Raw genomic sequence first — 24,595 nt, forward strand, 5'->3', positions numbered from 1 at the left:
AAAATGCCCAACCTGGTAAACCAACTCGCCCCACTTTTTAAAAAAAATCGCCTCACTTGAGAAAAGTTAATTTTTCCCCTTTCAACTCGACCTATTGAATATTGAAAAAAAAAGGAAAAATCTACTTCTATTATACAATTTTCAGGTCTACCAACTAGCCGCACTTAAAAGAAAACTTATTTTGATCTTTGTAATCTACACAGAATACAAAAAAACAACCGAAATTTATTAAACTGTTTTAACATTCTTAAAATATAATTGCAAATACATTTTCATTATTGGAGAATAACTGTATTCTTGTAAGCTATTGTAAGTTATTTGTATAACAATTTAAAAGAAACCTGTTTTGTATCATAATCATACGTGATTAACATTTATATATAACTTTATTACAAAACCAGAGTTTTTAACAGCATTTGATTTTAAAGCACCGTCACCAACTTAGGTTTTCAAATGTATTGACGTGGGCAGGGACAAAAATATACAACAGGATTCATCTTTTTTATAAGTGGTTGATCTATTTGTCATGTGGGGCCAGTTGACAGACCGTATTTCAGTGGGATTTTAAACCTTTTCATAAGGGGGGCGAGTTGGTAAACAAGAGTGGGGCGTTTTTTTTTAGAAAGTGGGGCGAGTTTGTGAAAAAGTAGGGGGATTAGGTGTGGGGCGATTTGTCATGGATTCCCTTTTCCTTCAAATTTTCCCGCCAAAATCACTTATCTGTTTGGAACGCCTTGGAGTTTTATAGGACTTCCTGTTTACTTAGCAACCTTCAATATGGCGAAGAGAATTCGGACGATGACAATGTTTTCAGACGGATAGTTAAATAGATAAACAAAATACAGTACACCAGATCAGTGCACTAAATCAATTAATAGAAAAACTAAAAACACACATTTGAAATTAGTTAGCTCGTTTATAGTGCAAAAATGGCAACATCACACATGCAAAGAACTGGGTTAACACCAAAATCAAATATCATGATGACTGAAAACATTGTGGATAAACCACGTATTCCATTAGTTGCCCATGTAATCACTGATGATGACATTGGATTACTCCAGGTATATACAAATTGACTATGTTTTATAAATGTTGATATACATGCGTAAAGTATTTGGTAACGGTTAATAGCTGTTAATGTTTACACAGTAATCTCCAATCTAAAGTCTATTCATACGAAGTCAATCCTGCCCTTGAATAATGTTTCAAATCAATATCATCATATTGACTTGCTTGAAATAAATCATTAGTCTATTATTGGTTTGTTTGTTCAATAATAGTACATGTATGATGATCCAGGGATCTTCATGACCTGTTTACAAAAAATGGTTTAATGATGGCACTCTGTCATCATTCAAATATCTTCCACCATCGTCAATTGACCTGTACCATTGTTAAATTGTCTTCCATCATAGTTCAAATTTATTTCAACTGACACCATTTAATTAGCAATTATAATTAAAAGCTTTTAATTGCATAACCCTTAGGCTTTTTGTATTATTATCCAAAACAGTTCTAACGCCTGAAGGATATCCCGGATTTTCAAAATTGCTAAACACTTGTACCTGAGCTTGTACAGGTAGATCGTCAAACCTGACAGGAGAATACTTTCTGAAGATAGACGATTGATTTATCAGATTATTCAACTATTTATCTTTTAAAAGAACCATTATGATTTCAAAGTTTATACTTGACATGTACAAATGTATATTAACTGACACCAAAGGGTTGTCATAATGTACATGTATGAACAACTTCCTAGGTCAAAAGACAATATCAAAAAATTTAGTTTCAGTTGACAACCATATGGCCTAAAAATACATATACTAAAAATACCTGTTGATACTGTTTATAATGCTTTTTTGTTATTTTTTTATTTATATGGATCTTGTCTGTACACCAGCTTTGATTATTTGTAATATCTTCAATTTTTCACTTATTCTTACAACATTTGTATAAACTTCAAGATTATAAAGAAACGTTTTTTTTTCAAAAGTGAACATTGATTGGTTAAATATTTCTCAGTGTGTTTGAATTTGTTTGTTAGCTTTTTGGTCATGAATGTTTGTCTCTAATATTTAATTTACTGTGCATTTGTATTCAGATATCGCAGATCAAATTTATTCGTTCATTGTGTAATCATACGTTTTTTGATTGAGTTAAGTCTGCCAATTGATATTTTATTGTATGTTTTTCTATGTTGTGATGTTATGCTATTGTTTCAGAAAAAGGGAGAAGGTTTGGATCCATTAAAACGTTTAATCCCGCTGCAAATGTTTGCACCTGTCCTAAGTCAGGAATCTGATGTACAGTAGTTGTCATTTGTTTATGTAATATATACGTGTTTCTCGTTTTGTTTATATAGATTAGACCGTTGGTTTTCCCGTTTGAATGGTTTTACACTAGTAGTTTTGGGGCCCTTTATGGCTTGTTGTTCGGTGTGAGCCAAGGCTCCGTGTTGAAGGCTGTACTTTAACCTATAATGGTTTACTTTTTAAATTGTTATTTGGATGGAGAGTTGTCTCATTGGCACTCACACCACATCTTCCTATATCTATAGTAAGGATCATTTTTGATCTATATCTTGAAAAACGTTATGATTTCAAAGTTTTTACTACACATGTACAATTGTATGTTAACCAGCATTTAAGGGTGTGTCATAATGAGTGTACAACTTTCTAGGTCAAAGGTCAAGGTCAAAAACTTAGATTTAAATTGACAACCCTGCCCTATATATGGTAGAGATAAAAAAAATTACCACACATTATTCACAGTGGGGCCAACAAAGATTGATTCCTTCTCAATGATGCCTAGTTGTTCCCATTGAGGGCCCTTGATGGGCCCTATGACATTCAGATACACAACAGAACTATAGGCAACTTTCACTATCCCACACTCTTTAGATAAGACTAGTTATAAAATCTTCTTATCAATGGTTAATAAGGCTGAGGGTGTATCGATCGCTTCCGGCTGCATTGAAAACAATGACATCAAATGTAAACAAATGGTATTGTAAAAGTAAACAAACCATTTTTTTTACATTATAATGAAATATCAAATGTTTATAGTGAATGAATACAATGTACATATTCTTAAATAGTCTAACGTACAAAATGTAATCTGACATAATTTGATTTCAGGGTGCTAAACTACAGCCTATCAATTTGAACAGAGTGGTGAAACTTCTAACAGATCCACATTCGGTAGGTTTAGTCAGAATATTAATGAAATCCACATATTTATTCAAATCTTTACATTTATATATAAATATTATCTGTCTCACATGACTTAGATTATCTAAGTAAGATACCACGAGATCTATTCCAAAAAGTTTAAGTGTCCAGTGAATTAGTGATTTCAGATAACACATTGATTTTGAAATGGGTTCCTTAATTTAATTTAATGATCTGTTTTCTCCAAAAGTTAAACAGTTGACATGTCTCTTTCCCTCCTTTTATTAACTGTATATTACTAATGTTGCTATTTCTTCTCTCTGTAACAAGTTTTTCTGTATTTAAATTGTCCTAATAATTTTGACTCATTGAATTATACTGGTGCTTTGTCATAAATAAATTGTATTATTTTTCATAGGATAAACTACAGTACGCATGTATTGTTTTTGAATACCGATACATACGATTGTAACACTGTAACACATCCATTTTATTTGTAGGTTATGCTGTATGACCGACATGTTAATGCATTACAGAGATTAGTCAGACACTATCAGAAGGGATTTGTATCCTTTTTAGAATTGATTTGTTCAAACAATGAATATAGGCAGACTTTAAAAAATAGTGTCTTGTATATAAACACATTTTTGAAAGAAAAAGGAAAAAAAAATAATCTTATTACTATATGTCTAACATCTTCAATGATAGTTTTCTCCAATTTGCTACACTGTTGGAAAGTTGTTTGCAATCAAACCTCATCTTTGTAATATATTATAAAGATAAAACAACAAGATTTATTGATTGCTGCTAACAACACTTTTAGCACTATTGTGCTTTTTTGGTGGCGAAAACCACTACCTTTGGTAAGAAAACAGACAAGCCAAGTCAATCAAGATCACAGTCGAGCACATCTATCACATGCAGGATTGGAATTCACAACCTCAGTGTTGACAGGCTAGTGATACAGTGGTACATCTACTCAGGTAACACTCTGCCTCCAACTAAGACCTCTAAAAAAACAAGAAAAACACTTATCATGCTATGTGCTAAAAATGAATATCACACATGCTGAATCAAGAGGTCAAGATATAGAATATCACACATACAAGTAATGATTGCTGTTACTTGTTGATATACTTTGGAACATTACATTTATATTTTGTTTCCATTAAAATGTCAAATTTCTTTGTCCAGAGGGATACATTATTGGGATGTAGATTTCATTGTCTTTTTTTGTATTTTGTATGATTCCTTAACTTTGTAACAGCCTATGAAGGACTTGGTACAGGTTTGTAAGATATTGAATACTTGTGCTGACCGAATGCCTGACCAACCATTATATGAACAGTTGATTGTGGATATATTAAAGATTTGTAGTTACCCATTCCTAAAGGAGAAATCATCAGATGAGTTGGTGTATGAACAAATAGTTACAGAATCTGTATCACAACTAGGTAGGAAAAACTATATACTAGCTATATATAGATTTATAATTTTTTCTTATATGCATTACATTTTCAATGATATTTTCATTAAAAAATGCAAAAAACATTATTATATTTATAGATTATCGTTGATTAACTCAACGAGATTGATTTTCTCGCTTGATCTGGTACAGCAAAAGTGAGAAAAGCAATCGAGTTGAGATGACCAATGATAATCTGTTTATCGCTATTTTACCTATGACAACAATGTCCATTTCAATGTCAATTTCGTTAGCAAGGCCACATGGCTTCCTTAGTTTCTAGCGATAATTTTTCCATCTCAAGCGAGAAGCATGATATGAAAATTATCACAAAAAAAGATCAAAGGAAAAATGCACAAAATAGCGATAAACTAGATTTATCGTTATTTTATTTAAAATAATTAATCAATACATGTACATGTATAACATGTAAAAATTGTTGTGTAGTATATTTTCCATAAATAAAAGATAATGCCTTGTTACACATGTTTGAAGTTTTTCTTATATTTATTATATCTTCAATGATGTTTCATTAACAAATGTAAAATCAGTTGATGTTTTACAAATATGAGATGTTCACAACTAAGTATTGATGTGAGATATATATGTAGAATGAATATGACATGAACAGTTGAAATCTACTGTCTATTTTTATGTAAACAAATGTGTTTTCCAGGAAAGAGCATATTAATATTTTCTGACGTTATTGGTTTTTTTTTTTTGCTGTTCTTATAGTTTATTGATGTACATGTATGGCCTTTCTGTGTCTACCATGATTTATATTAGTTTGTATATACCAACAGGTTATATGATGAGAGTATCCAGTAGAGATATCAGGAAACAGATTTGTTCTACATTACATGGTTTCTACAGTGAAAAACCAAAGAATCAGAATGTTCAAAGTAAGTCTTTATATGGAATGATTAAGACATTCAGTTGAAGTTTAGTACAAAGTAACATAAAACCTATGAGTTTGTAATGTACTGAGAAATGAGGTTTTATATTTTACAATTCAAAGCCATGAACACATGTATTTGTTGATTGGTAGAGGTTGTGTGGTGATATATTTGCATATATACCTGTTAAATTCCAGCAGTAATTCAACTTTTTATTGGCACATAGAATGTTGTCGGTTATCACAATGCACTTTATTCTATTTTTTGTTTTAAGAATATATTTAGTTATCCCCCTTTGAATACAGGTTTAAATCTTTATTTTACAGAACACAAGGCTACATCTCTAACTTATAACCAGAACATCATAGAGAACAGTGATGTATCGGAAACACTAGTAAAGGTAAATAACTTACAACAAGAACATCATAGAGAACAGTGATGTATCGGAAACACTAGTAAAGGTAAATAACTTACAACAAGATCATCATAGAGAACAGTGATGTATCGGAAACGCTAGTAAAGGTAAATAACTTACAACAAGAACATCATAGAGAACAGTGATGTATCGGAAACACTAGTAAAGGTAAATAACTTACAACAAGAACATCATAGAGAACAGTGATGTATCGGAAACACTAGTAAAGGTAAATAACTTACAACAAGAACATCATAGAGAACAGTGATGTATCGGAAACACTAGTAAAGGTAAATAACTTACAACAAGAACATCATAGAGAACAGTGATGTATCGGAAACACTAGTAAAGGTAAATAACTTACAACAAGAACAACATAGAGAACAGTGATGTATCGGAAACACTAGTAAAGGTAAATAACTTACAACAAGAACATCATAGAGAACAGTGATGTATCGGAAACACTAGTAAAGGTAAATAACTTACAACAAGAACATCATAGAGAACAGTGATGTATCGGAAACACTAGTAAAGGTAAATAACTTACAACAAGAACATCATAGAGAACAGTGATGTATCGGAAACACTAGTAAAGGTAAATAACTTACAACAAGATCATCATAGAGAACAGTGATGTATCGGAAACACTAGTAAAGGTAAATAACTTACAACAAGAACATCATAGAGAACAGTGATGTATCGGAAACACTAGTAAAGGTAAATAACTTACAACAAGAACATCATAGAGAACAGTGATGTATCGGAAACGCTAGTAAAGGTAAATAACTTACAACAAGAACATCATAGAGAACAGTGATGTATCGGAAACGCTAGTAAAGGTAAATAACTTACAACAAGAACATCATAGAGAACAGTGATGTATCGGAAACGCTAGTAAAGGTAAATAACTTACAACAAGAACATCATAGAGAACAGTGATGTGTCGGAAACACTAGTAAAGGTAAATAACTTACAACAAGAACATCATAGGGAACAGTGATGTGTCGGAAACACTAGTAAAGGTAAATAACTTACAACAAGAACATCATAGGGAACAGTGATGTGTCGGAAACACTAGTAAAGGTAAATAACTTACAACAAGAACATCATAGGGAACAGTGATGTGTCGGAAACACTAGTAAAGGTAAATAACTTACAACAAGAACATCATAGGGAACAGTGATGTGTCGGAAACACTAGTAAAGGTAAATAACTTACAACAAGAACATCATAGGGAACAGTGATGTGTCGGAAACACTAGTAAAGGTAAATAACTTACAACAAGAACATCATAGGGAACAGTGATGTGTCGGAAACACTAGTAAAGGTAAATAACTTACAACAAGAACATCATAGGGAACAGTGATGTGTCGGAAACACTAGTAAAGGTAAATAACTTACAACAAGAACATCATAGGGAACAGTGATGTGTCGGAAACACTAGTAAAGGTAAATAACTTACAACAAGAACATCATAGAGAACAGTGATGTGTCGGAAACACTAGTAAAGGTAAATAACTTACAACAAGAACATCATAGAGAACAGTGATGTGTCGGAAACACTAGTAAAGGTAAATAACTTACAACAAGAACATCATAGAGAACAGTGATGTATCGGAAACGCTAGTAAAGGTAAATAACTTACAACAAGAACATCATAGAGAACAGTGATGTATCGGAAACGCTAGTAAAGGTAAATAACTTACAACAAGAACATCATAGAGAACAGTGATGTATCGGAAACGCTAGTAAAGGTAAATAACTTACAACAAGAACATCATAGAGAACAGTGATGTATCGGAAACGCTAGTAAAGGTAAATAACTTACAACAAGAACATCATAGAGAACAGTGATGTATCGGAAACGCTAGTAAAGGTAAATAACTTACAACAAGAACATCATAGAGAACAGTGATGTATCGGAAACGCTAGTAAAGGTAAATAACTTACAACAAGAACATCATAGAGAACAGTGATGTATCGGAAACGCTAGTAAAGGTAAATAACTTACAACAAGAACATCATAGAGAACAGTGATGTATCGGAAACGCTAGTAAAGGTAAATAACTTACAACAAGAACATCATAGAGAACAGTGATGTATCGGAAACACTAGTAAAGGTAAATAACTTACAACAAGAACATCATAGAGAACAGTGATGTATCGGAAACACTAGTAAAGGTAAATAACTTACAACAAGAACATCATAGAGAACAGTGATGTATCGGAAACACTAGTAAAGGTAAATAACTTACAACAAGAACATCATAGAGAACAGTGATGTATCGGAAACACTAGTAAAGGTAAATAACTTACAACAAGAACATCATAGAGAACAGTGATGTATCGGAAACACTAGTAAAGGTATGGAAACACTAGTAAAGGTAAATAACTTACAACAAGAACATCATAGAGAACAGTGATGTATCGGAAACACTAGTAAAGGTAAATAACTTACAACCAGAACATCATAGAGAACAGTGATGTATCGGAAACACTAGTAAAGGTAAATAACTTACAACCAGAACATCATAGAGAACAGTGATGTATCGGAAACACTAGTAAAGGTAAATAACTTACAACCAGAACATCATAGAGAACAGTGATGTATCGGAAACACTAGTAAAGGAAAATAACTTACAACCAGAACATCATAGAGAACAGTGATGTATCGGAAACACTAGTAAAGGAAAATAACTTACAACAAGAACATCATAGAGAACAGTGATGTATCGGAAACGCTAGTAAAGGTAAATAACTTACAACAAGAACATCATAGAGAACAGTGATGTATCGGAAACGCTAGTAAAGGTAAATAACTTACAACAAGAACATCATAGAGAACAGTGATGTATCGGAAACACTAGTAAAGGTAAATAACTTACAACAAGAACATCATAGAGAACAGTGATGTATCGGAAACACTAGTAAAGGTAAATAACTTACAACAAGAACATCATAGAGAACAGTGATGTATCGGAAACGCTAGTAAAGGTAAATAACTTACAACAAGAACATCATAGAGAACAGTGATGTATCGGAAACGCTAGTAAAGGTAAATAACTTACAACAAGAACATCATAGAGAACAGTGATGTATCGGAAACGCTAGTAAAGGTAAATAACTTACAACAAGAACATCATAGAGAACAGTGATGTATCGGAAACGCTAGTAAAGGTAAATAACTTACAACAAGAACATCATAGAGAACAGTGATGTATCGGAAACGCTAGTAAAGGTAAATAACTTACAACAAGAACATCATAGAGAACAGTGATGTATCGGAAACGCTAGTAAAGGTAAATAACTTACAACAAGAACATCATAGAGAACAGTGATGTATCGGAAACGCTAGTAAAGGTAAATAACTTACAACAAGAACATCATAGAGAACAGTGATGTATCGGAAACGCTAGTAAAGGTAAATAACTTACAACAAGAACATCATAGAGAACAGTGATGTATCGGAAACGCTAGTAAAGGTAAATAACTTACAACAAGAACATCATAGAGAACAGTGATGTATCGGAAACGCTAGTAAAGGTAAATAACTTACAACAAGAACATCATAGAGAACAGTGATGTATCGGAAACGCTAGTAAAGGTAAATAACTTACAACAAGAACATCATAGAGAACAGTGATGTATCGGAAACGCTAGTAAAGGTAAATAACTTACAACAAGAACATCATAGAGAACAGTGATGTATCGGAAACGCTAGTAAAGGTAAATAACTTACAACAAGAACATCATAGAGAACAGTGATGTATCGGAAACGCTAGTAAAGGTAAATAACTTACAACAAGAACATCATAGAGAACAGTGATGTATCGGAAACGCTAGTAAAGGTAAATAACTTACAACAAGAACATCATAGAGAACAGTGATGTATCGGAAACGCTAGTAAAGGTAAATAACTTACAACAAGAACATCATAGAGAACAGTGATGTATCGGAAACGCTAGTAAAGGTAAATAACTTACAACAAGAACATCATAGAGAACAGTGATGTATCGGAAACGCTAGTAAAGGTAAATAACTTACAACAAGAACATCATAGAGAACAGTGATGTATCGGAAACGCTAGTAAAGGTAAATAACTTACAACAAGAACATCATAGAGAACAGTGATGTATCGGAAACACTAGTAAAGGTAAATAACTTACAACAAGAACATCATAGAGAACAGTGATGTATCGGAAACACTAGTAATGGTAAATAACTTACAACAAGAACATCATAGAGAACAGTGATGTATCGGAAACACTAGTAATGGTAAATAACTTACAACAAGAACATCATAGAGAACAGTGATGTATCGGAAACACTAGTAAAGGTAAATAACTTACAACAAGAACATCATAGAGAACAGTGATGTATCGGAAACACTAGTAAAGGAAAATAACTTACAACAAGAACATCATAGAGAACAGTGATGTATCGGAAACACTAGTAAAGGAAAATAACTTACAACAAGAACATCATAGAGAACAGTGATGTATCGGAAACACTAGTAAAGGTAAATAACTTACAACAAGAACATCATAGAGAACAGTGATGTATCGGAAACACTAGTAAAGGTAAATAACTTACAACAAGAACATCATAGAGAACAGTGATGTATCGGAAACACTAGTAAAGGTAAATAACTTACAACAAGAACATCATAGAGAACAGTGATGTATCGGAAACACTAGTAAAGGTAAATAACTTACAACAAGAACATCATAGAGAACAGTGATGTATCGGAAACACTAGTAAAGGTAAATAACTTACAACAAGAACATCAAAGAGAACAGTGATGTATCGGAAACACTAGTAAAGGTAAATAACTTACAACAAGAACATCATAGAGAACAGTGATGTATCAGGAACACTAGTAAAGGCAGATAAACTAACAATCTGATTCATTGACTGGTGCTTAAAGCTTGATTAGCAATTCTACAGTACAGTCTAGCTGTTCTAGTTCCAATCTGCAATTCAACCAGCTATAAAACCTTAATTCTAAAAGCTTCCATTTGAAGGATTACAGATAGAAAACAGTTGCCCTAAGCAATAGGTTTAATTACAACTGGACATTTAGTCATGTAATTCTACCATGTTGAAGATTAATGTTAATGTACACCAAACAATTTATTTACAGAACAAAAATGTATGTATGTAAGTGGAACCATGCTTTTTAAAATAAATTTTGTAATATAAAACTTTTCTATTTACAGTCCCTGGCTTTGATAGAGAATGAGTTGGACATGAAGCTTGGTATTTTAACTGTTCTACAAAAATTTTCTAACAAATCAGGTAATTGAGTGATGATAAATAGATAATTTTTGTTTATGTAAAAAACAAATATTGTTCCTTATGGTTTTAACAATAAATTTCATTTTAATAAATTAATGGTGAACAGGTCCTTTGTCAAAGTTTTTAACACATTAAATATGAATTTAAAATTGGTAAAGGGGACAATTTAATAATGTTGAATTCAGTATTGAAGAATTGGATGGATAAAAGAGTTTAGCTATGTTATACATGTATATCAATTTTTCCAATCCATTATGGAACAAATTTTAATATTATGTGCAAGGTATTTAACATAATGTGGAAATGTGAAAAAAAAAGATAGAAAGTTTGAACACCATATAAGGTCTTACATACAGTTTATAATGTAACATCCTCTACAATATTTAAACTACACATTTTAATGCCATACATGATTATTTTTCAGCAAAGAATTGTGATCAGATGCTACGAGCAGGTGCAGCCAACCGTATCTGTTCACGTATGATGGATCCCGATCACTCAGGACAATTGTTGTTTAGATCTGTCAATATTTTATGGAATCTATTGGAAAATGGTGATCCTGCACCACTATCTGCACAGCTGAATAACTTTGTTTGTATCAGGTACAGCTATTTGTTCACACCAGGTTTATTGGTTACATATTTCACTGACATTTTATGAAAAGATTAGATCTTATACCAATGTTTCCCATTTTTTTATGAAATGAGCTATGTTATACAAGTACATAAAAAAGGTATCTTGAAATGTAGAATAACTTTTCTTATATTCAGGTACATTTCTTGTCATATACATAAAGGTAAAGGTAGGATTTTTTGAGACAGCAACCATGTAGTTTAATTTCTAATCTTAATCTAATTTTACCTTGCATAGGATCACTATGGTTATCACATGCAACTGATTTGCACAAATATTGACCTTAAATAATTATTTGAAAATCAAACAGACATGAGTTTTGAGGCATTCAATTTCTTATGGTGAGATGTCAACTCTGACCTAATACAACTATTTAAACTTTTAAAAAATGCAGTCCATCATTTGATAACCATATTGTTTATTTATTTTTTCTTATGTGTATTACAGCCAACTAAGAGATGCATTTATCTACCAGCTAACACAAGGGTACAGCCATTACGACAGACAACTAAGGAATGATTTACTGGTTCTATCCTCCCTTGTAGCCACTCACTGTCCTAATGCTCCATTTATAGAAACTGGATTCGCAAAACAACTTACTTTATTTGCAACATTTCAAGAAGGTATTGTCATATAGTTAAATTGTTGATTAATCATGAATAATGGAAGATACATTTTTTTAATCTTTCAAATGCCATTTAATATTAACAAATGACGCAATATACCTATAAATGAAAACAAAGTTCAGATTTCATCAGGATCCTTTCTTTCACCAGTGACTGAAACATTAAATTTCAAAATAAAAATCTTGATAAAAATGTTCATAATTTTATTGGTGGTATCATATTTTTATTAATATTTATTGTAGGGCCACTATGCTCTGGTGAAATATCTGTTTATCCAATTTTAATGATTCAACAATGCTCTGGTTTAGCATTTGATCATCTACTTTCAGCAAAGGACCACAATTTGTTCACACATTTGTTTATTTAAATATAGAAAATGGCAATAATGCTTCATGGTTAAACTGTTTTTGATATCTAATTTCAGTGAAGAGCCACAATGCGCTGGTTAAACATTTGAAGTTGATGCAGAACCATGAAGACTTTGAATTGAAGAAATTATTGTTTAACATCCTGATATCTCTAAGTAAAGACTCAACAGTCATTCCAGTAAGTAACAAAGACCGATTCTGTATAGGTTGTTTACAGCTAGTTCTATAACAGTGGACAAACAATCTTTATACAAAGTCTTTTTACAGCCATTTCTGTTTGGACTAAATCAAGCAATATTTATACCTCTGCACAGAGGTTATTTCCACAAAAAGTAGACATTAAGATACTTTTTCTTGTAATTATGCAAGTCTATCTTAGTTGTGGTAAACAAATTATTTGGAAATGTAGTTTTAAAAAAAAAAAAACAGAGACAAAATTTGCGCAATAATTTTTTTTTCTTTTCATATCACTTTACAGAAAGTCATTTGAAGTTCGGTCATGCATTATCTATGTTTAATTACTTCTAAATAAAGAAATGCTTGTTAAAAAGTATTGAAAGAATAATGTTTCTTCCCTTTAGGCTTATGGGTGATTTTCCAAGCTGAATAATTTGTAATTAAATAAAATTCAATAAGATGAATGGTTTTGTTGACCCAGAATGAACCGTAACAGGTCTTTAACATATTATTTTATATATATATCTAGGTTTTATCAGAAGGACATTTGATGTTAGCACTGATGTCTTATGTGCGGGCCAATGAGAAAACTTCTGGTCCAAGAGATTGGTCTCAGGCCCAGTTTGAGGAGATACAGCTCCATGCTCTAGGCACCCTCTGTTCACTGTGTCCACTGATGCTGGAGGATTATATGATTTGCCAAGGAAGCACCAGATTACTGTTATTATTAGAATGGTGTACTGGACAAGGTAAAAGTCTTATACTAAATATTTATACATAAGAAAAAATATTATTCTTAAAAATATATAGAACCAACATTTTAGATAAATTAAGTAAATGCTAACAGACTTAATAACAAATAGCCTGGTTTGCTAAATGGTCAAATCAATTCATCTACAGTGAGCAGAATTCAAGATTTAGTTGCAGCCTTGGCGACTCTTTATATTTTTATTTTTAGACATAAAATTAATACATAAAATTGGACAAAATTTTGAAGATGTAGAACAGTAGTAATGCCAGCAGGTATATCAAATTAGCATACTATTTGCATGAAAAGGAGGATTAGTCATGTTCTAGTTCAATTGTTCAATTGTTAAATTTGTATATTATTTATGAAAAGGTACATAACATTCAAAAGATTATTTGTCTATAGATATAGGAAGATGTGGTGTGAGTGCCAATGAGACAACTCTCCATCCAAATAACAATTTAAAAAGTAAACTATTATAGGTTAAAGTACGGCCTTCAACACGGAGCCTTGGCTCACACCGAACAACAAGCTATCATTATTTAAAAGATTACTGATTCCATCATCATGCACTATTACTAAAAGTTTTACAAATGAAGGTTTGTCAGATTTACCTACAGAACTGTACACACTTTTAACGTGTGTTAAATAAGATATACAAGGTTCAAAGTTTTGTGTTTTTCTTTTTTTAATTATGATTTTTAAATTATTTCATTTGATTTTCCAGAGGATTTTGGTGGTCATGGTAACAGTTACCATGGAACTGGTGGTCGTGGTAACAAGAGAGCTCAGATGAGATATTGTTTGCGTCTGATCAGAAGTATTGTCTCTACTGGACAAGAAACCGTTCTGCAAGATCTGGCTGACCAAGGAGCCATTAATCAGATTTCAAGTATGGAACTTATTGATTTTTAGTTAAATTTGTGAGAAACCAAAAATCACAAATATGTCATCATTAAATATAATTGCTGAACCGTAGGTCTTAGATCCTTATGATATATTTTGACTATTTGTGGTCTGCAAATATATAAAAAAAAAAATATCAATAGGACCTAAGAGCTACATAAAAGACCATTGGAATCAAGCTATTAAAAGAAGTTTTAATGAAAAATCTATTATTGTAAGAAAAAACAAAATGAAATGATATTGTTTACCATATGAGTGTGTCTAGGTAAAAATGAAGAAAGTATGGTAATGATGATAAACTAACTTTTGAAAATGTCTTTCAACCATCTTCCACAATGCCACACAAAGTAATAAGTTTTTGAACTTTTTCTTTCTCTTTCAGCCATCTTCCACAATGCCACACAAAGTAATAAGTTTTTGAACTTTTTCTTTCTCTTTCAGCCATCCTCCACAATGCTACACAAAGTAATAAGTTTTTGAACTTTTTCTTTCTCTTTCAGCCATCCTCCACAATGCCACACAAAGTAATAAGTTTTTGAACTTTTTCTTTCTCTTTCAGCCATCCTCCACAATGCCACACAAAGTAAAGATAGTGATGACGCTATAGATATTGAGATGCAGTCAGACATGCTGTTTATTTTATCTTGTTTGTGTGAAGGGGATATGCACAGAAAGGTTTGTCAATTGTTTATAAAATTGTTATACATTTTTTATCAATTCCTATTAAACAATGAATAGTCACCTTGAACTTGATGATACATTGTCTTCTCATTCAACTAACAGAACCAATATTTAAATATTGATCAGCTATTTTGAAAATTACCTACCCTCAAATTGCAACCTTCCTAATCTGAAGGGAAAGGTATGATTGATTTGTATGTATACTGCAAGAAAAAATATCTTTTCATCTTTACTTTCATAGAAAAATGGTGACTATCATAATAAACAATTTAAAATATCTGGTTTAAATTTTACAAGATCAGTTATATATTTTCTTTGTACTTTAATAGGAACTTCTAGGTACACAAGGTGTGGAAGTTTGTATACATTATCTGAGAACAGATAGTCGACAGTTAAACAGTGGACTTGGTCACCACCGACTTTTGTTAGCTGCTGTAGATTGTGTATGGTAAGCATGGACTTTTATATTTTACTTTATATAAATATTTTAGTTGAGAGTGATCTCCCCTACCTCAAAATTTTAACAAAATGAAAAAAAAATGTGAAGGGAAATCATATTTATCATTATTTGAGAGAAAATACACATTGCATGGAACAATTCTATCAATTGAACCTGAAATACTTGAATTAAAATTGAGAATGGAAATGGGGAATGTGTCAAAGAGACAACAACCCGACCAAATAAAAAACAAACAACAGCAGAAGGTCACCAACAGGTCTTCAATGTAGCGAGAAATTCCCACACCCGGAGGCGTCCTTCAGCAACATTTATTTAGAATAAAGTTCAAAGTTCTTTATTTTCCAATTAAGGGCCCCTGACAGGACATAATGACAATACCCTATAAGTATCATATATTATTTTGGTATTGAATCATAAAACACTATATATTAAGTCTTTGGTTTGATGAAAACAGAGTTTGATAACACTGAATTACACTTTCAAATCTATTGACCCTGAAGTTATCCGGGAAACAATTCAACCAAATAAACATAAAGTATTTAATTTCTGACTTTCATTTCATTTTCAAAGAAAAAGTTTGGCATAGGCTGATGTTTTTAAGGAGTTTGTTTACATGGTAATTTTTGGGGACTAATTGAAATGTCTTATTTTTACCTGAACAGGTGTTCCATAATTGGATGTTACACAACTGAAGAATTTTTTATGGAATTAGAAGGTGTATTTTTACTGATTGACTTGTTAGAGGTATGTTTATATTATTGATACTTCTAATCTATTGTTGGTATTGCACTAAATTATGTCTATATTATGTGTCTAGAAAAAAAGATTGGTTTGAGCCAAGATTTTTACTGCAGAATGGTTTCAACTGTACTTTAAGGGCATAGGAAATAGAAAATAGCTGCTTATTGCTGTACTGGTTTTACTCATTGTTGAAGGTCGTATGGTGACCTATAGTTGTTAACTTCTATGTCATTTGATCTGGTTGAAAGTTGTCTTATTGGCAATTATCCACATCTTATTTTTATGCCCCACCTACGATAGAAGAGGGGCATTATGTTTTCTGGTCTGTGCGTCCGTTCGTCCGTCTATCTGTTTGTCCGTCTGTCCCGCTTCAGGTTAAAGTTTTTGGTTAAGGTAGTTTTTGATGAAGTTGAAGTCCAATCAACTTGAAACTTAGTACACATGTTCCTTATGATATGATCTTTCTAATTTTAAATCCAAATTAAACTTTTGACCCCAATTTCACGGTCCACTGAACATAGAAAATGAAAGTGCATGTTTTAGGTTAAAGTTTTTGGTCAAGGTAGTTTTTGATGAAGTTGAAGTCCAATCAACTTGAAACTTAGTACCCATGTTCCTTTTGATATTTATTATCTTTCTAATTTTAATGCCTACTTATATTTTTTATCCAATTTCATGGTCCATTGAACATGGAAAATTATAGTGCGAGTGGGGCATTCGTGTACTTTGGACACATTCTTGTTTTATATTCACATTTGTTTTTTCAACACTTGGTGCTGATTTTCACTTGGAACCAACTTTTATCAATGATATTGAAAGATATGGAACACACACAAACATGAAAAAAACCTACATAAAAGCATGATATTATATAGTTTATAGTCATGATGTATGCATTGTTACTTCAAGTATAGCTGTACAAGGTAAACAGATATTATATAGGTTATAGTCATAATGTATGCATTGTTACTTCAAGTATAGCTGTACAAGGTAAACAAAGGAGATATACTTGCAGCAAATGTTTTAAACATTAATACATTACAGTAAAAAATAATATATACATATACCCTGACCACTGTTGGGAAAACCAAGAAAGGTTTCATCTTTTACTTTGATACTTTATTTTTAAAGGTATGTCCTAAAAACATGCATAACATCATCTTGGGCTGTCTGCTAGACTTGTGTGAGAATCCTAAAACACAACATCATGTTCTGTCGTGGAGAGGAAAGGGCAATTGTACTGCTGCCCATCTGTTCTGTGAAATCTGGAGAAACGAGGAGAAAGACATGGGTGTTCAGAGGGCATCTGATGGCTCCATTAAGAATGTTAGCAGACCATTGATGGGAGTACTGCAGGAACAACAAGGAATCGTATCATTACCTGCTACTATCCCAAGTCAATCAATAGTGGATGTGTCGGAAAACATGAGGGCAAAACTATACTCCATCTTCTGTAAAATTGGTAGGTATCTTAATATGGATTATTTTCATTTCAAATGTGGAGATATTTAAGTAGGTTTTACAGTATTGTCAGATTACGTCTCATCAATATGTACTCATTTCTCTTTTTATTCATATTTATATAAGATAAACTAAGTAAATTAATGAAGCCAAACACTTTAAACAGTAGTCAAAGTCAGTTCATATCTGAACTTTTGATTAAACTGATGTGTATTTCAGTTAGCATTGAAATAAAATGATGAAAACTGCAAAATTCGAGTTAAACATGGTAAACCCTTGTCATCATTCAATGAATGCTGATTTCCACATATTGCAATACTAGATTATAACATGGTAGTTGAGTGGACATGAAAATTAAGCAGCGAAATTAAGAGTCATTTGGTCTCCAGTAGAGAAGCTATAGAACCACTTCTCCTATATTCAAATTTATTTCACTCTCATTCAGTTCTTATAATTTTATTTTTAAATCTTCTCTTACAGGTTTTACAGATTTACCAGGTCTGACAGTTTTAAATCTTCTCTTACAGGTTTTACAGATTTACCAGGTCTGACAGTTTTAAATCTTCTCTTACAGGTTTTACAGATTTACCAGGTCTGACAGTTGAGGATCATGTGACCTTGGTTGTCATAGAAAAATTCATGGATTTGAAGGTATGTGTTTAAAATACATATTTACATGTATCTGTCACAATGAAATACCTTGCTTATTAGCAATGTCTGTCAACTTCTATAAAAGGAACCAGCTGTAATAAAATATATTTTCAACCCTTTGTGACCAATCAATTAAGTGAATAGTAAATAGTACATGATATTTATGTTTAACATCTAGTTGCCTACTGGTATGACATTGGACAGGTAAGTAGTTGAAAATATTGTAAATAAACAGTATAACTGTCTGACTATTTTAGCTTGGAGAGGTATGGACTGAGGTGATATCAGAGTTACAGATGGAGGGTGTACGTCCAGTCACCCCTGACATGGAGGCCATTGAGGCCATATCTAGAGGTATAGAGGAGAGGGCTCAAATTGTCTGTGGTACTCAGATAGAGTTACTGGAAGCACAACAAAATCAAGATGTACTTGATGAACAGGAATTCTATGCAGAGGTAAGATTTTTATTTTAAGTAAAATTCATTGGATTCATTACTAATGAGAGAACACATTTATTTTTAACATGGCTACAGAAACACATGGTTGTATATATATCTAATGAAAAGTTTGGTAAATTTTTATTAAATGAAAGTCAGTTTGAAATGCCTGATTTTGCACACCTTATATAAGTAAAAGGATTTCTTTCATGTATAACTTTTTTGTTATTATAGATGGAATCATATTATCATATATTGAACTATATTTTAGTACTTTTGTGAAGAGGAGTTTATTACAATAGAGTTATTTTATTTCAGATTAGAGAGAATTACAGACAGAAGGAGAAACAGTTGAGTGACTGGACTGATTTTGTGGCCAGGACTTCAAACTTCCAATTATTAAAGGTTTGTTCCTTACATGTCTATAGGGAGCATGTTAATTTCCAGTTTAATAATACAAATCCCCTCTAAAGGAAATTGAAGGTCTATTCTCGTTTTGTGCTTTACACATCTTCTCTGGCGCATGTCATCTGTTGCCTTTTGTTGCCTGTATAGTACATATCTGTGATATCAATAATTTGGTTGTGTTTCCATCAGTTTGCTTCTAAGTTTAAATGTGTTCACGCTTATTTTGATAGAAGAATACATTTGAACTCTTTACACTCAAAATTATCCAGATCATTGAAATTATATAACCTTGCAAATACTTACAACAAATAATGTGATGTTTTATGCTACAAAAAGTTATTTCCTAATCATAAATAAGCTTTGTTTGACAAGTATCTTTGTTGGTGTTCTTAATGATAATTATATAATGGGCTTTTCTCATTAACCAGGTTAATTGTCTACACATAGGAACTAAAGTATTATCTAGCTAAATTGATAACCTTCAATCAGAGTATTTCAAACCATTTTGACCTGCAAATTCCATTTACCAGGATTTGGACATTACATTCTCTTACATGTATTCTTATTGAGAAAATACAATAATCCTAAGATAAGGATAGATTGTCATTATTTGCTAATGTCATGACCAACACCTACTTCTGGTTTTGAAATATTTTGAATTACAAGTGGAGGTGTTATCTTCTTGTTCACATCCACGTTTTGTTCCCTAATTTCCTTCACTTTAATCATCTCCTATGATCTTGCAATTTCTCTGATGTTGTAAAGGTTGTGCTTCCTAAGGCTCTTAGAGAAAAAATGACTGCTCTCTTTATTGTGCAGTGTCATCAATAGATCATAATGAATCTGAGAAAGATAAAAATGCTTTTTGGATGCTTTATATTTTCACGAATTTCTAGGGATACATATTTTATGAAGCAAGTACACAAATCTTGAACTATTATGTTCTGCACCAAACCAAATGCATCCTTCTAAATATAAAAATTAAAAATTAACACCAATAACACTAAACCTTGACATTAATGATTGTTTTTCTGTACTAGTAATCAGGCCTCCAAAGTTTTTGTATTCAAACTAATAATCATTTGGGCTACTGCAATATAGGCCTATCAAAGTAGAGGCTTGTCAATGCAGATTACATCTTTTTCTCTCGTCGTCTATTTAGGGTTCCTTGTAGTGTTTTGTTGCTGTCTCATTGATGTGGTACTTTAGCCTAAATTTCTTTTTATTCATATCATCTTTAGTGCAAAACTCGAACTAGAAAGAAAACTTGGCAAATTTCATGTCATTTCCATTAATTTATCATTTCTGTCCAATTCACGCTAATTTATATGTGTCGTTTGGGAGATTCACTTAAAAAGATAATGATTTCTACCTCAACTATTCATGACATTTGGCATTTGTAGACAGCAAAGCAATGAACCCCGACTTCAGTTGGCACTGCTTTTCTGACATGTGACATAATGTTCTGCATGCTATATATATTTTCGTTTTATATTCAATTCTTTTTATTTCTATTTGGATGTTTCTTATTTTGAAAAATTTATGTCAGATTTTTTTTAAAGAAAAAATGAAAGCCTGAGTGTCTGAGCTGCCTGACCTATATAACTATATATTGTCAAACATGCTTTTAAGGTCAACTCTATTATGAGAAAACCTGTCTTGTCAGATCACCCATTTATTGTCTGTGTAATTAACTATGTATTTTAAATCTCCTATCCATAGTCTCATCTCTTATAAGGTACTATTTTTGTCATTTATAGAGTTACCAGTATATACTTGCTTAACTGTACTTTGTCTTAAATTTAGACCATCAATATAAGATATGCAAACTTGTGGTGGCAAAATTTTGTTACTGGAAACCCAGACTTCTGTCTTATCATTGCAATTTCAGCACCCCAGATCTAGACCACTCAGACAACTAGGTTATTAATGTACTTTTGTTAGTCAGCCTGAAATGGGTCTGTAATACAGTACATGAATTATGGCGGCATATAGATAGAATCCTATACAGATCAACAGATTCTCTCCATTGTAAAGAATGATAAACCTTACATGCAGTCATATTTATAGATTTTTATTTTACATTTAATCATATGACAACTCTTAGGCAGAATATTCTTCATTAGATAAGCTAGGGCTTTACCGCACTTATACACCACAAATAGCATACTGTAAATTCATAAATTATTGCGTGCACTTATTATTGCGATTTTGTCATTTTAAACTTAAATGCGATTTTAATTTCTACGATTTTGAGAAAAGTTTTGCTTAATTCAGTTAAAATATTACAAAATGCGAGTTTTAATTATTGCGTTTACAACTCTGTCGCATTATTCGCAATAATAAAAACCTCGCATTAATTTCTGAAATTACAGTATATACTTGGTCTGATATTTAGCTAATCATTGTTAGATCTGCAATCTTGTCCTTCCCTTAGTTTGGTTTAAACCTTATCTTTAAAAATTGTATAGTAAGGTTAACATGTAGTGCACATTTTCATATTGTTTGGTGAATATTGGCTGAACATGACAACAGGGTACTTTCTTTTTTATCTAATCAGCTTCATACTGTTTTCAATCAGCAATCTCCATACATTTTTAGCTCACCTGGCCCGAAGGGCCAAGTGAGCTTTTCTCATCACTTGGCGTCCGGCGTCCGGCGTCGTCCGTCGTCGTCGTCCGTCGTCGTCGTCCGTCGTCGTCCTGCGTTAACTTTTACAAAAATCTTCTCCTCTGAAACTACTAGGCCAAATTTAACCAAACTTGGCCACAATCATCATTGGGGTATCTAGTTTAAAAATTGTGTCCGGTGACCCCGCCAACTGACCAAGATGGCCGCCATGGCTATAAATAGAACATAGGGGTAAAATGCAGTTTTTGGCTTATAACTCAAAAACCAAAGCATTTAGGGCAAATCTGACATGGGGTAATATTGTTAATCAGGTTAAGATCTATCTGCTCTGAAATTTTCAGATGAATCTGACATTCCGTTGTTAGGTTGCTGCCCCTGAATTGGTAATTTTAAGGAAATTTTGTTGTTTTTGGTTATTATCTTGAATATTATTTTAGATAGAGATAAACTGTAAAAAGCAATAATGTTCAGCAAAGTAAGATCTACAAATAAGTCAACATGACCAAAATGATCAGTTGACCACTTTAGGAGTTATTGCCCTTTATAGTCAATTTATAACCATTTTTCGTAAATCTTAGTAATCTTGTAGAAAAATCTTCTCCTCTGAAACTGCTGGACCAAATTATTTGAAACTTGGCCACAATCATCATTGGGGTATCTAGTTTAAAAATTGTGTCCGGTGACCCCGCCAACTAACCAAGATGACCGCCATGGCTATAAATAGAACATAGGGGTAAAATGCAGTTTTTGGCTTATAACTCAAAAACCAAAGCATTTAGAGCAAATCTGACATTGGATAAAATTGTTAATCAGGTGAAGATCTATCTGCCCTGAAATTTTCAGATGAATTGGACAACCTGTTTTTGGGTTGCGGCCCCTGAATTGTTAATTTTAAGGAAATTTTGCTGTTTTTGGTTATTATATTGAATATTATTATAGATATAGGTAAACTGTAAACAGCAATAATGTTCAGCAAGGTCAGAGTTACAAATAAGTCAACATGACCAAAATGGTCAGTTGACCTCTTTAGGAGTTATTGCCCTTTAAAGTCAATTTTTAACCATTTTTCGTAAATTTTATATATCTTTTACTAAAATCTTCTTCTCTGAAACGCTGTGCCAAATTGATCCAAACTTGGCCACAATCATCTTTGGGGTTTCTTGTTTAAAAAATGTGTCCGGTGACCTGGCCATCAAACCAAGATGGCCGCCACGGCTAAAAATAGAACATAGGGGTAAAATGCAGTTTTTGGCTTATAACTCAAAAACCAAATAATTTAGAGAAAATCTGACATGAAGTAAAATTGTTAATCAGGTCAAGATCTATCTGCCCTGAAATTTTCAGATGAATTGGACAACCTGTTTTTGGGTTGCAGCCCCTGAATTGGTAATTTTAAGGACATTTTGCTGTTTTTGGTTATTATATTGAATATTATTATAGATATAGGTAAACTATAAACAGCAATAATTTTCAGCAAAGTAAGATCTACAAATAAATAAACATGAACGAAATGGTCAATTGACCCCTGTAGGAGTTATTGACCTTTGTAGTCAATTTTCAATCTGCTTCCTTTATTTAATATTCACATAGACCAAGGTGAGCGACACAGGCTCTTTAGAGCCTCTAGTTTAATGTTTGTGTAATAACATTAAAGATGTGTTCCCATTAAGAGATTGTTTGTGAACCTGGTCTGATATCAGCTACATTCTCAATGCTCATTTTGTGACAGCAGCTTGTCACACTGACAGCCATCAAACTTTTTTAGAATAATTAATGATACATTGAAGATATATAATGGACTTTTGAGTAAGCTTTTTGAGAACTTTTGCCAATTGACAGATTTAGATTTGTGAAGCCTACATGTAGTTAGTTTACAGATTTAATTATGTAGAAAACTCTTTGTTTAATTGAATCCTCCTTCAAATTTCAACCAACAAACCTTAATATTTGTTTTGTATATACATGTACTTAGAATATTTGTAGCCCTATAAATGTATGTATATTTTTCAGGATTTAATTAATTTTTTTGCTAAGATAATCATGGAGACTAAATTATGAAGTATTTTTCATTTGTTGATATTAATTTTCAGGCTGCAAAAGAAAGACAGAAGTTATCTGTTGATGCTTCAAGAGTACAGAATAATTACAGAGAACTGTAAGTATATAGTCCACCATATAGACCTTAAAGGTAGTGTTTCAGTCACTGCATTCAAAAACTTCTCCATCTTGGTTTTTCTAAGTAGAATGAATTTACTAAAGAACTGAAAATGAAGGTTTATATACCAAGTGCAGCAATATATGACTCTCTGGGAATTGTCAATTATTCTTCAAAAAATATCAGAATCAGAACCAAAGCCAAGTAAAGGAATTTTAAAGTGCCAGTCTTTGTAAGAATCAGGCAATTTAGGTAAAAATCA

The 24,595-nt window shown here is 32.2% G+C and overlaps 1 protein-coding gene across 1 annotated transcript in view; it reads left to right on the forward strand.

Moving 5' to 3' along the window:
- Window positions 1-733: 733 nt before the first annotated feature.
- The window catches only part of LOC134706354 (cilia- and flagella-associated protein 69-like), a 28,596-nt gene continuing 4,734 nt past the window's right edge, over window positions 734-24,595 (forward strand). The window contains exons 1-20 of the mRNA XM_063565218.1: window positions 734-1,064; window positions 3,144-3,206; window positions 3,677-3,742; window positions 4,444-4,630; window positions 5,445-5,543; window positions 5,864-5,937; window positions 11,172-11,250; window positions 11,675-11,852; window positions 12,331-12,506; window positions 12,934-13,055; window positions 13,584-13,803; window positions 14,530-14,694; window positions 15,268-15,383; window positions 15,719-15,837; window positions 16,512-16,593; window positions 17,722-18,052; window positions 18,626-18,702; window positions 18,960-19,157; window positions 19,458-19,544; window positions 24,269-24,333. Coding sequence (XP_063421288.1) covers window positions 930-1,064; window positions 3,144-3,206; window positions 3,677-3,742; window positions 4,444-4,630; window positions 5,445-5,543; window positions 5,864-5,937; window positions 11,172-11,250; window positions 11,675-11,852; window positions 12,331-12,506; window positions 12,934-13,055; window positions 13,584-13,803; window positions 14,530-14,694; window positions 15,268-15,383; window positions 15,719-15,837; window positions 16,512-16,593; window positions 17,722-18,052; window positions 18,626-18,702; window positions 18,960-19,157; window positions 19,458-19,544; window positions 24,269-24,333 — 2,639 coding nt within the window. The 5' untranslated portion in view covers window positions 734-929. The remainder of the gene's footprint in view (window positions 1,065-3,143; window positions 3,207-3,676; window positions 3,743-4,443; window positions 4,631-5,444; window positions 5,544-5,863; window positions 5,938-11,171; window positions 11,251-11,674; window positions 11,853-12,330; window positions 12,507-12,933; window positions 13,056-13,583; window positions 13,804-14,529; window positions 14,695-15,267; window positions 15,384-15,718; window positions 15,838-16,511; window positions 16,594-17,721; window positions 18,053-18,625; window positions 18,703-18,959; window positions 19,158-19,457; window positions 19,545-24,268; window positions 24,334-24,595) is intronic.

Source organism: Mytilus trossulus, chromosome 2 (genome assembly GCF_036588685.1).
Source record: "Mytilus trossulus isolate FHL-02 chromosome 2, PNRI_Mtr1.1.1.hap1, whole genome shotgun sequence".
NCBI classification, from domain to species: domain Eukaryota; kingdom Metazoa; phylum Mollusca; class Bivalvia; order Mytilida; family Mytilidae; genus Mytilus; species Mytilus trossulus.